The following is a 14,422-nucleotide window of genomic DNA, read 5'->3' as shown; positions in this document are numbered from 1 at the left end:
ATAAAAATAAATTGTCTGGTTTATATTTTTCACATTGATTCTGGTATATAAAGCAAAACAAAACTAGTTACATTTGAAACTTATGTTACTTTTATGCTTAAGCATGATTCAGTAGACACTTCCAAGCGAAAAGCTCAGAGAAGATTAATTGACAAAGAAATAGGGTTAAGCTGACCACATGAGGTTTTTTTCTAGAGCACAGTAACACACATTACTACAGAATGAGGAATGTATAACTGAGTTAATAATAATAATAATAATACTAATAATAATAAATACATACTACGCTGTATGTATTAATTAATTAATGGGCCTACAGCATAGTCATAAAACGGTTGATCTGACTGTTGATTAAGAAATGGGATAGGGACGTTGGCAAATCTTTTCCGGCTAAGGTTTGGTTTGATTCCTGGATCAAGATTAGGAAAGCTGTCCATTGTGTCCATCTGTAGGAATCTTGTTATAAACGACTTCATCGTTGGTACATGGTTCCCTCTCATATCAATAAATTTCATCAGATGACTTCCAGCAATTATTGTAGATGCAACGAGACACACATTTGATGGGATTGGGAAAATTCTGAATCACATAAAACAGAAAATCTTGGAGCTGTTTAAATATGTTTTCAAACAAGATTTTTTACTTAGTTCGCAAACCTTTGCCTTCATGTAATAAACTACATTAAATACTAGCCTTTACTATATTGGTAGCTGCTAAAATTTGTCTTGCAAGGTACTGGATCTGGAGAAAGACTGAAACTCCTTCATGGCATGAAATTATTTACCAAAACTCTTACCAATGTCGCACGAAAAGATTTTTTCAATGCTCTACACTTTAATATATATATATATACATTGTTATTTGATTGACCTGGTTTAAATATCAAGAAGTACCACGATCTCAATATTTCCCCATATGGAAAATTACTATTCTGGTTAGCATTTTTCGGCTCCCCAACGACGACTAACATCTATCTGATGCTCCATGTTTCCATTGCTTTTTCGATGTCCGGTATGAATTTGTAGACTTAGGTTTTTTCTTTACATTTTACATCTTATTTACGGAAACATTTTCAACTTTGTATATTCGATTTTTGCCCTTCAATATTCATATTTTTTCAGTTGTATGTATCAAGATGTGTGTGTATATTTTATATGGTATTCAAATTCATAAATATATTACTAAAAAGTATAACATGTGAAGTATGTATGTGCCTTGTAAAGAAATAAGGGTATATTTGGGATATAAAAACATTTTTAAATCAGTATACATAAAAATGAGGCTTATAGTCTTAAAGTACAATACCCTTTGATGTAGAAACTTGCTTGCTGTTTCTTTGCAATAAAGTTTAGAGGGGAAAAAAAAACCTCTGCAGGCCTAGACTCTCCTCCCTCTCTCATGCCCTCCTCCAGTCTGGGCGGTGCCAGAGTCCTCTTTGTGTCTGACTGTGACACAGGAGCAGCAGGAGGAGGTGATTTGTGAGTGTAAGGGAGAAAAAGAGAGGAGGGGAGCTTATTCCTTGCCTTCCTCATCAACGCTTCGATCCACAGCTCCCCTCCTTCTCAACCTTCCCCAAACAAATCCCCCCTTTTGGGTGGCTTCACCAGGGAAGGATAGGGTGGACTTGAAGAAGGTGCTTATATCGTGGACATCGAAGAACTGCCATGACATATACAGGAGCCTAGATCTTACGTACTGCACTGGCATTCCTCATCTCTCTGGAGCTTGCACAGGCCCTCATCCTGGGAGGATAACGATAAGTAAACTGGTTTCTCTGGGATTTCAGACTGAGACAGCTGCCTGCCAGGTATAACCTAAATATATGTGCATATATATATATATACAAGAATATATATATATATTGGTAAGCTGCAGGAAAGCAGAATTCTTTGTAGGAAATTGCAGCACTCGATGAGAAAGGAGGAGCACCACTGACAAGTTCATACAGACAATTATTTAACGAAAAACAAGAAGGCGAAAATATTGATATTTCTTCCTTGAAGATGCTGGTGGAAAGCCGTCAAAGGAAACCAAACTTAGTTCCTGAAATATATTCAGGAAACAATATCCATGCATCATAAAGAAAGCATACTGGATATTGAAATACAGAAAGATACAGAATATCAACTACCATACAGTGAATTGTACGTTTGTTTTTGTACACGAGAAGGTCTTAGTGTCCAATATAAGATTTAATCTTTTCTATGATGGATTTTGTAGCTGATGTTGTGACACCCTTGAATGTGGTGGAAATGGTTGTAGAAGAGCCTGTGTTATTTCTTGCAGTTGGATATATATTTTAGGCACCTTGGTGTGTGTCTCTGATCAATTTTCTGCAGTGGAAACAATTTTGTCCATCAGAGAGCAGAGAAGCCCCAGACATATAATTCCCCCTGGAGTGAGCACTAACTGAGGAAGACCTGCATCTTATCCACTGAGATTCCTGCTTTAGAGGGTCCTCTATCTTCAATGGATTAGCAGCCAAGATCACATTCTTTGGGAATCGGATCATACTCCAAAGTGCTTAGATCCCCTGTTGATTTTTCCATTGTTCTAGCTACCTACTGTCCCATATATTTGGGAAAACTTGGATTATGGCTCTAAAGGAGAACCTTGTCCTTCTTCTTCTTGGCTTACATTCCGCTCTGCTACTAGCTACAGCTGCTGGTAAGTTACCAATTTTAGCTAATTTGATAAAGGCCTGGATACTTTTTATGTCTTTTTTTCCCCATTGTACAGTGCTGCGGAATATGATGTTACTACATAAATCAATACAAAATTATAGTAAAGGAGAACTCTAGCTGTGTAATCCTATTCTATTAGCTTTTGTTTTACATGCAAGTGTAAAGAGAATGATGTAATGAGTGGACAAGATTAGCATTAGTTTAATGAGCTTGGGCAAGGTGAACAAAAAATTATTAAAAAATGATTTATTTATAGAACTGATTATTTCAGAGTGCTGCACAATGTACATACACCACATGCATTTACTTAGTAACGTCAGGTTAGTCCTGGAACAAAAAGGGGGATCCTTCTCTAGTGGATTTACAGCATAAATGATGATGATGATGATTAGGGTATCAGATGTACATTTTTGACAGTATATCTATGGTAGACAGTGGCTCCTGTGAGGCTTGGCCATCCCCATGGTGCATCCTTCTGCTTACTGTCTCCAGCATGGAATGGGAGATTGGATGGGAGTGGCAGTTTGGAACTTCACTGGCGCATTGCTTGGAAGCCCACTGCAGTCACATTCTAGATTCCAATCCAAGATGAAATTGTGGTTCTGTATCAGTTCATTGTTACTATAGTGATCATTGCCATCTTCACTGCATCGTCTCTGTATTTTTTTTTATAGAAATCTATCGATTTCTTTCTTTTGCAATGTAAACTTTATATCTCTGTTAAAAAAAAAAAGAGGAAGAAATGGAAAATGGGAAAATGGATGCCTTTTATTACTATAAAACTATGGTTGTATTTATTTCTACCATGGTTAGGTGATTCAGGAGTAGGTTTGATGATGGGTGATGGGTATGAGTTTTTTGCCATTAAATAGCCTAGCTTTGGTGGCTCACACGTAATGTGATGTATGTATTTTATACAGCTATAGCTAAATGCACATCGTTCCTTGAGGTCTAGGCAGCAGTGGAGCAGCCTTGTTGATTTTTGCACTATATATTATTTTTTGTGATGTCTTTCTATAATATGCCCATGCAAGTCCCCAATTTAACATAATGGTTAGTTCATTTTATTTTTTTTCCTGGGAACAACCATCTTGAAAGCCATGTTAAGGATGTTATCCACACCAAATGACCCTTCATGGTATTTGGTTTTTTTAATAGCTTGTTGCAATTTGTATATCTTTATTTTAAAAGATATATTTTGGTTTGTCTGTTTTTTTTTCTAGGTTATTCTGTTGGATTAAATGGATACAAAAAATGTTTTTACATATACAGTATATACTATATAAGTGTTATCCTCTACACTGTAAGCTTCTGAAAATTGTTGGCTCCATATAATAAAAATAGTAATAATTGTTAGATTTGTAAAATTCAAATATTCAGTTGGCTTGCCATGTGGGACAGATGTGGCATATTTTAAGGAAGACTGCCACAGCAGAAGGATTGTGTTTCAAGAGTAAAGTGTTTCATATCCTCAATTTCTGTGCATTTAGTCTTAATTATTTAAGTAGTGTGTACAGATTGCATCTTTTTCTTTGGAAGCCTATATACCAACAGATGTGGTACATTGGGTTACTTTAAAAAAAATCTTTTTACACACAGCATTATATATTAAGGAAGGGATGTGCTCTAGTAAATGGTTCTCATTAACAAACACAAAACATTAGCTAGGCTTCATTACTTAGCAGTGACTAAAAGGCTAATTAGGTCTTAAGTGTGTCAAACCTATATTTTAATATCAAAATGGTCTCCTTCCTCTCCGACAAGTCTTGGACTTTTTGATCCCTGACTGATGAGATTGCTTTTAATGATCTAATTACGGAATTAATATGTGATTTACCTTTTATATGTGTCCACGTGACTGCCAATGTTTGCTGATTTGAATGAGTTATTGATAGCAATATTTACTTGGAGAAATGAGGATTGATTTGGAATTGTTTTTTTTTTCTTCTTGCAAATTAATATACATTTTAATTAACATACCTTGCAATTGGTCAGAAATACTGAGCTGTATGCTGACCTGTTCAGGACTCATATATATATTTTCCATGGACATTTTATGAAGGTCTAATTAGGTATTTGTTAACCTTTCATGTCATTTCCTGTCATTCCTGTATTCCATCCTTGGAGAAAAAGCATTGGAGGTGTCAAGGTGTCTGGCAACATTGTGGGTTAATTGTGCTTTTCACAAGGGATCCTCCCAGGCATGCACATCAAAGAGATGTCTTGCTGTCTAGCTAATCATCATATAGTGTCTGAGTCGGCAATCAATCAATTCAAGAAAGACCAGTCTGTGATTATGTTTTATAAACATTGATGGTAGGAAAGTATGATTGTTGTCCTCAAAAAAGTGTCTTGTTTGCCAGTCAAAATAAAAATAAATGTATACGGGGCTGCTCACTTACCCTAGTGATACTCAGGTTAGCGTATTGTAAGCTCGTTTGAGCAGGGCCCTCCTCACCAGTTGTCTCTGTTAGTCAAATTGTTATGTTACATACTACTTGTTATGTCCTGTCCACCCATTGTACAGCGCTATGGAATTTGATGGCGCTATATAAAACAATAATTAATAATAATATTGTAGAAGGCTTCCTACTGGCCTTAAGGGACTGATTGTTGTCCCCCAGTAAGTTGTGCTGACATTCACCAGGTCAGCACTAGCGCTGACTGACAGTAAGTATATCAAATGCCAGGAGATGTCCAAACTGCACAAAAACCAGGAGAGCTGCAAATACCTAAGGAAAATTGCAGCTACCTAAAAATATTGTATAATACAAAAACCAGAACTACCGTAGAAAAAATGAAACTTTTCTCTGCTAATGATAAAAAATAGAAGGAGTAACCATTTTATCATCCTTTTCAGCAATTTTGATACCTGCATTAAATCCACAAATTCCAAAGTAACCCAAGCAATATCTCCTCTTTTCTTTTTTTATCCTCCTATGGATTACACTTTGAAAAACACTAAGGATGTGTTATACTGTTAAAGAGCCTCTCAGCCTATCATGTAATGGAAACTGGCCTAGTTAAGTCTAGCTGTAAATCTCTATGAGAACAAACTGCAGCGTGTGAAGGACATTCATCTCTAGTGAAAGACGTTTAATACCTAGTAATAATGTTCAGCACAATGGAGAAACACAAAACCACCCTGTAGAGCAGACTCCTCATACTAGTGGATTAACAGATTCTGATATCACATGCAATCCAGAACACCTTGGATTGGATTCGTAATGACGATTCTTCTCACATTCAAAAGATTAAGTAGATGTCTTTTGAAGTCAGGAGATTTTTAATTTCTGATATATTAGAATAGAACTGAAAAACAGCAAGGAAAACTATGTTTGTCATGGCAAGTTGAATGAAGAATGTTGGCGATGGTCCGTTAAAGGGTCGCTATGATAAAGTTCCAACTTTTTCTCTTTAGAAGTGAACTGTATTGGGGAAGATTTTATAGTTTGAAATAAATCGGGACAAGATGACCCAGTAATAAACCAGGGATGAAATTTACTAACCTAGGAAACCACAACTGTTTTTTTTCCCATCTTGTGCTCCTACTGAACCTCCAGTAGGAGGGAGTTACTCAGCATATAGTGAAATCAACATGATTTTTTATGATGTTCAGCCATAGTTGTTTAACTCGGGTTATAGGAAACGGTCACTCTTCAAACTTTTAACAACTGAGACGTTTTCTCCGGAATGAATAGAATAATTTCTATCCACATTGTAACCAAGATATATGCATGTGAAGGGATTTTTTGTATACAAAATCTTAAGCTTTTCTTTTGTTCATCAAAACTAATTAAGTGTTGCTTTGCATGTTCAGTCTTGCTTTATGGGAATTCTCTGAAGCTTTTGTACGATTAGTTAGTCAAAGCCCATCATCATTCCTGCATCTATAGATATTAGAGTAAGGGATCTTATTGCACAAGAACAAACGATAGAAGCCCAAAGAATGTTCACAGTAAGACCTACTATACATATTGACAGTTTTTTAACAATTGAAATAGAGTTTGTAACAAAGTAAACCATACATGTTCTGAAGATGTTGTGAATGCATGTATATATTTTATAGACAGGGTGCACACGTATTAAAGAGACATAGTTTTCTCACCTTGCAAATTCGTACAGGGATTCAGCAGAACCACCTCCATTCATCTGCTTCTTTCCCTACCCCCCAGCTCCTTAGTTTGAAGGAGATGTGGTAGATCATGAAAGAGTTGATATCATGAAACTCTGAAGTGTTTCATATTAAAACACTCTACAATAAGTAGTACTGCATACATGACAATTGTGTGGCATTTATTTTGGAGGAAGCTTTCAGGAATTAGAACAGTCAAAATGACTTGACCAAATTACATTCCACGAGGCATCTCCAATAAGTTGTCGCTTTTAGGCTAAAACCAGTTGCACAGAGACAGAAAATCATTATCAGCTGTTGTCTTTAACCACTCCAGATAATACAGAGCAAAACCAACAAAAGGCAGAAAATGGGAGCCAAGGACAGAGATAACCCTCAAAACAAGCAAATGTCTGACCTAGAAGCCTAACAGAAAACAGAAAAAATCAATTTAGATCTTGGCAGTCTACTAAATGTATTTTCTTATGTATGGTTCATTTCCTGGATTTATTTTGAGTTGCTTAGAATTGCCTTGTCGGCAGACCTGATTGCAGTCAACAGAACTGCAAGCTGAGGAGATCGATTTATCTTGTCTGCATCATGAAGGAGCTTAAGCCACAATGACACTTCCTACAGAGGTATATTTGCCTCTTTTTTTAAAGGGAACCCTTCAGCATCATATGCGCTATAATGTATAGGATTGCTAAGAGGTTCCTTTATATTTGCTTTGCGCCCTCTTGCAAATGTATGGGAGGATTCTGCAGAGTTTGGCAGTCTAAAAATGCTGACACCTGCTTTAAGGAAACAAAGAGTAGACCAGGGGAGTCTTCCACACCTTGCTTGGATCGCTGATTAGCTGCCCTGCTTGCTTATCACAGTGTTATAAGTAAAGAGGAGATCAGACTGAGAAACAAAGTTTCTCTCTTCAAACGAATGCAATATAAAAATGGAGAAAAAAGTGGCATTATAGGTGTTGCTGACAACACTGGTGTGCACAAAATATTATTAGCATTTCCTTTTTGTAGACATTTGCACAGTCAGACACACTTTAGTTTCATTTTCAGTCTATTTGTTTTCAGTTAAGATGAAATTCAGAAGTTTTTTTCTTTTTTTCCAGAAACGTTTCTCTACCTCCTCCCACAACCGTTTTGACGTCTTCTCTTCTCCACTTTCCCTTCTCCTTCTCTGCTCCTCCCTTTCCGCTGCTTCCTCTCCCCTTCCCATCTGCATTCTTTTCTGTTCTTCAGTGTTCATCTGCAAAAGGGCGGAGCCGCTGTGCACACCAATCAGGGGAGAGGTTGTCCCTGTTATGTGCATGTCGGCTCTGCCCTATTGCAGAAGTAATCTGAAGAGCAGAGGAGAATTCATATGGAGAAGCGGAGACAGAGGTGGGATGTACGCAGGAAGTGGGCACGGCCAAACATTGCTCCCTTGAAACTGAACTTAGGAAACAAGGTTTAACTCAAACACGATGGGCCAAATGGTACTCATCTACCATCAAATTCCGTGTTTCTAACTAGCTACTGAATTTGCTATAACCTAAATTTACTACATGACAATTAAAAATCAGAAACTTATTTTCTTGCTCCAAGCCTCTGTTGAAAGAATGCTCTTACTGGATTTGCTTTTACATTCTTTATTAATCATAAGTAATATAAAAACGGCATTGTAAAATATGACAGTACAGAGAGGAGACGGTTACTAGGACAACACTTCCCAACAAGCGTTCTGCAGTTTAACAGGTGCCTGCTTGAGTTTTTTGCGCATTGGAGGCTGCAATGATGATCAATTGTGTAATTTTACAGAAGCAGGGCAGGCATTCTGAAAATAAAAAACGCAGGCAGTTACCAGCAGCTTTGGTTGTCTCACATTTACAAATCTGATACGCAGTGTTTAACTTGTGTATAAATCAATACCTACATAAACTCAAATTGTGTTTTCTCATTCATATAATTATGCAGGCATTCGTTATTTTTCAGAAGACATTCAGTGGCTGCTAGGCAAATCAGGCAAATACATTAAGCTTCTGTAACAGATAATTCTCTCTAGGAGACTATGGTGTAAAATGAGGAAACAGAATTTAAACCTGTGGTTTGTATTATGGAACTTGAATGTCCTATTATCAGGGATACTTCCTCGCGTTTATACGTTAGACATCTTTATTTTCTAATTTTCTCAGCAATTCTATCACATATTCAGAAATGGTGGGTTTTTTTTATACATAATCTTATGGATTCAGTTAAAGGTTAATCTAATCTTTTGTCAATTATGTTTAAGATGGGCAATCCATATATTCATTCATTACCAGCACACTTACTGCCAGGTATGTGCTGGGATCAATGACTTCATGTGTTAAATAATGGAATCATAAATCCCTGGGTACTGACTCTAGGATCCTATGTATTTTACATCTGGTTTCTAAATACTTTTAAGGCCATAATGAGTTGCTATTAAAACACCTGAAGTATTCCCCACATCTAAGTTATACGCTTATTAGCCCTTCTCCTATTTAATGTAAACCAGGGTAAGCAGCAATCCATTATGAGAACAATAGTAATGCTTGCTAGCCCTAGAAAATTAGCAATGCTAGGACCTCATAGAAACATAGAAACATAGAAAGTGACGGCAGATAAGAACCAGTAGGCCCATCCAGTCTGCCCAACCTCTGAGTACTTTCCTTTAGTACTTGCACTTATCCTATATCTAGCTTGGCCTTATGCCTATCCCATGCTTGCTTAAATGACTTTACTGTATTAACATCTACCACTTCTGCTTGGAAGGCTATTCTATGCGTCCACTACCCTTTCCGTAAAGTAATATTTTCTGATGTTACCATTAAACCTTTGCCCATCTAGTTTATGGTTGTGTCCTCTTGTTGTGGTAGTATTTCTCTTCCTTTACCTTGTTGATTCCCTTTAAGTATTTAAATGTCCTCGATGAAGGACTGTCGATATTCAAACTTGGGGGCAAGTGCAACCAAGTGGCCTCGTAATAAAGTAGCCCAAAAGACATCTGTCAAAAACACGCTGTATGTGTACAATCCATTTTCTTCCAAAATACATCCAGAAAGAGAATAACGCTCAAGGACAAGATTTCAATTGATAGCTACTTCTGTTAACTAGTGTTTTCTAAAAATTAACAAAAAACTTTTACAGATTTAGGAGTGAATCAGAAAAACTCTGCAAAGAACGTTGTCAACTTTTGTTTCCCCAAATGTTAATATATAAAAATTACAAGAGACTATTCTATGAATCAGACGCTTACATTTTGTGACGTGGCAGTTCTTTTTATGCCCTGAAAATGTAATTACTGAATTTCATTAAGAAGTATTGACTAAAGTAAGAGAGAATCAACATATGCTAAGCGAAAGCATCATAACAACATACATTTAAATTCACTAGGGCTCTAAAGTTGTATTGGAACTTTTGCTGAGTAGGTTGTTTTGGGTGAAATTTACTAAAAGCATTGGTTTACTTGAGTATAGCTCTAGAGCAGCATTTACTTAGGAAGAAAAGTCCATTTGATTGACAGATTATTTTTCATGCATTGTGTTTTTGTTCTTTCTGGTAATAAGAAGGGCCAGTACTGCCAATTTTGGAACGCAAACTCATATTGCATCCCTTAAATCTCACTGAATCTCTATGGAGAGCTGTGATGAGCTGCTTGCAGGGCAGTCGAGCAACACATTGATGCTCAGAACTTTAATGTGATTTTGCAGGTCTGACGATACACACCCTGCAATTAGTTAGAATGATGTAATTTCCTTTCATATGTATATTAGTGTTTACCTTTTAGAAAGCACAGCAAGTTTCTTGGAGTCGGATAAGACCCTTTTGATTATTTCATTCGGGGACATTATACTTTCCATGTCCAAAGCATGGACACACAACTTCAACCTATTGTAAATAAATGACAAAACATTCTGCAGTTAAATGTTCATGCGCAGTACAGTAAAAATAACTGAAGGAGGAATCCTTGCAGGCATACTATTAAAGATTGACATGTTCTTTTATTTCCCAGTGACCATGCTGGAGGCGTAGTAGTTATTTTCAGCCGTCCAGTACTGTTTCACAGAAGAAGGTTAATCGCATAATTTAAAAACACAGTCAGTCTGGCAAGGGCTTTCCCTGTCAGTAAACCAAAGCAGCCTCAGGCTTGGGAACAATGGAAGGTGCTGTTGGAAGTGAATGTAAATTAGGGAGAGCTAGTTGGCCCGTCTCCAGCAGACAGAGCCCTGTCTACACAAACCTGTAATGACTTAACCCCTTCAGATACCAGCCGGAGCATATCCTTTCAAGATGGAATCTAATTTTCAGTGTTGCAAGTTTCTGCTGCCTTGTTGATGAGTAAATGGAATGCAGTGCCTGTAAAGTGTCTGCTTTCTGTCATATATATATATCATTGCACCTAAGAATAAACAGGGCTCCAAACCTAAATTACTACTAATTGCCACAAATTACTTCTATGGTACTTTATTAGATACTAAAACATGTTTGAGAGGATTTTATATGTACTTGCTTTTATAAAATGGAATTTTGTTTTTGCCCAATGCCTTACCAAGATTCTGTCATAAGTACCGTATTTGCTCAATTATAAGACGACCCCCCAAAATTTGAATATTAATTTAGGAAAAAAAAGAAAAAGCCTGAAAGTTTTACTAGTAAATATTATATTTCATATGCCACTCTGCCTCCCTGATATGCCTCTTGACCCCCTGTTTGCCACTCTGCCCCAGATATGCCTTATACACCCCTATATGCCACTATACCTCCCTGATATTCCTTTTAACCCCCTATATGCCACTCTGCCTCCCTGATATTCCTTTTAACCCCCTATATGCCACTCTGCCTCCCTGATATTCCTTTTAACCCCCCATATGCCACTCTTACCTTCCCCCGAATTACCAGTGCTTCCCTAGACTTGTCCCCCATGCTTCAGATTCCTTGGTGTCTAGTGGGGCAGCTGGTGGAGGTCTGTGTGATGCGTGCAGACAACCCCACGCTGCTGCTGCCGGCACTTCCGCTGGGGCTTCTATGAGTGAGCACCGGAAGGTCATGTGATGCCGGCGCTCCGTCATATAAGTCCCAGAGGAAGTATCGCCAGCAGCAGAGATTGCCTGCGCACATCCACCGCCTGCCAGAGAAGAGGATCCGGGTCCCCTGCAGCGCTGCGGGAGATCTGGATCTTAGTCTTGTAGTCAGACCTCTATTTGAGGTCTGATTAGAAGAAGACCTTGCATGTCAGGCGATAGTTATTTTTCAGAGCATTTGCTCTGAAAAAAACCTTGTCTTATAATCGAGCAAATACGGTAATCAATAGCAAACCAATTTGATACAGGGAACATGTTTTCCCCAATTTAATTCCTAGCCCATTTTGTGAGCATAAGGGCTGCATTTCAGCATGTTACTGCTGCATGCGTGCGTTAGAGATGTGCATTGGAAGCAAATCAGCCGATAAGGCATCTCTAGCTATATGGCATTGATTAGATTCTGCACCGGTGTACTCGGCTTTGAATATTACACAGATGTTGAGTATGGAAACCATCCACCGGGATAATCCTTGAACACTTTTGATATTGGAGAACTGTTGATACAGTTCAGTGATTCTTATCTGTTTCCAAAATGCAAATCAGAAGTGAATGCTTCATTTATATATACACAAAACATTGTCCAAATGAGAAACACCAGTGTTGTAGTTTTAAAATGACAATGCACTGGGATTTGTTTTGTTATGTGATACTAGTCACTTCCCATTTGTAACTGTATTTAAGTAGTACCATCTTCTGGTTAGTTTGCTAATATTATCTCTCCACTATAAAAACCTCTTATTTTTGTCCTAAAAGAGACTGATAAACATCTACTATCGTCACGGAAACAAGTAATCTGTGGCTAAAACCTGCTTTTCTAGAAAAGGAAAATGTGGAACACTGACAAAAGATCACTGAATAAAGGAAACATAATTGCCATAACAACAGGTTCCATCATGTCCATGGATTTACCTAGGTAACTATAAGAAGGGCATACAATGTGTTGCTTTGAAATTTTCATTATGGATTTCCTTTAACATTAGCATTTAACCCATTACATGGTGGGACCAAAACCACCTTTGCACTCTTAGAAGTGAAGTATAAGGAAATGTCAAAAATATATGTTCCTGTTGAGTAAGACAATGAAACTCACTGCATTTTTATTAAAACCTTTTCTTTTTTATAATTGTGAATATTACTGATTGCAGAGACACCGAAACCACCAAAACCTCTTCTGAATGAAGCATTTATGTGTAGTGAGATAAGACATTTTATGTTAATCAGGTAAACATCTAAAGAATACATTTGTCAGTGGGTGCAAGGAATACACAAGACCGATAAATGTGTGATATCATGCCCAGTTGTATGTTAAAGCTGGTTGACTAACCAGAAACTTTTACATACCGGCCTTTCTGTGTTTTTGAGATACTCTAGGCACCAATCTATTTCTCACAATTCCTTAAAAATATACCTGATAGATCTATCTACCTACACCTATTCAAAGCTCAGAATCAATAATATTTAGAAATGATGGGTGAGACAAAGGGAGGATGGTTTATTGGGCTGTGGTTAATCTATAATATTAATATTAAATTACTACAGTATATAAATTTGTCTTTGTCAGTCAATTCTTTTTGCTATTCCCTTAATGGAAAAAAGTGTGTGTGTGTGTGTGTGTATATATATATATGTATGTGTATATATATATATATATATATATATGTATATGTATGTGTGTGTGTGTATATATATATATATATATTTATTTATTTATTTATTTATTTATTTATTTATTTTTTACTTCATGTGACTGGTCCACTGGGTGAGACAAATGATGGATAGTTTTTTGGGCTAGTGATTTAGTTACATCCACATGTAGTATTGGCATCCATAACCTTTTTTGCTTGATGAGAAGTTTAGTCCTGACTGGTCCATAATATGGTTTGTAGCCAAGCCAGACTAATGTAACTCAGAACATTGCTTAATGCAAAGAGGGGTTGTTGATTTAGCACCCCTAATGTAAAAATGTTCATGGTGTAAAAATGCTAGGTATTTTACACAAGCATTAGAATTAAACTTTAATTAACCTTTCATTTATAAACCTCCAGTTCATGTGAACATATGTACAAAAAACTTTCATATGCATCTTTTTGTTCATGAATAATTTCGGCACTTCTCGGTATAGATCATTCTCAGATGAATGATTAAATAATGCATATGAAGAGGACAATGCATTTTTCTGCATTAAGGCAGCAGTTCCTCTTTGACTACAGTTGTACATGAGCATCATCTGTAAGGGTAACGTTAACAGGGGCTACTACAGGAAATTTAAAACAACTGCAAACAGAGCCATCATCTTATACCAGAAGAAGAGGGCCCTGCTCTTTCTAGCTTACAATCTAGTCTGTCTCATGAAATGTAACCCTATTACTGCCAAATATAACAGCACTAGTATTCACTGGGTTAATATGAATTTGTAGAGTATATGGCACCCGGGGAGGATCATGTATGTGGCACCCCCTCAAAAAAAAAATGTATCGCTGTGCGCCCGCTCACTGTGTAAAAAAATCGCCCCAAAGCGATAAGCTACATTAAGCG

At 37.1% G+C, this 14,422-nt stretch overlaps 1 protein-coding gene across 1 annotated transcript in view; it reads left to right on the top strand.

Moving 5' to 3' along the window:
- Positions 1-2,191: 2,191 nt before the first annotated feature.
- The window catches only part of BMPR2 (bone morphogenetic protein receptor type 2), a 57,148-nt gene continuing 44,917 nt past the window's right edge, over positions 2,192-14,422 (top strand). Inside the window, exon 1 of the mRNA XM_053470766.1 lies at positions 2,192-2,667. Coding sequence (XP_053326741.1) covers positions 2,595-2,667 — 73 coding nt within the window. The 5' untranslated portion in view covers positions 2,192-2,594. The remainder of the gene's footprint in view (positions 2,668-14,422) is intronic.

The sequence above is a fragment of the Spea bombifrons genome, chromosome 7 (assembly GCF_027358695.1).
Source record: "Spea bombifrons isolate aSpeBom1 chromosome 7, aSpeBom1.2.pri, whole genome shotgun sequence".
In the NCBI taxonomy this organism is placed as follows: domain Eukaryota; kingdom Metazoa; phylum Chordata; class Amphibia; order Anura; family Pelobatidae; genus Spea; species Spea bombifrons.
The sequence above is the reverse complement of the archived record's forward strand: the minus strand, read 5'-3'. Positions and strand labels throughout refer to the sequence as shown.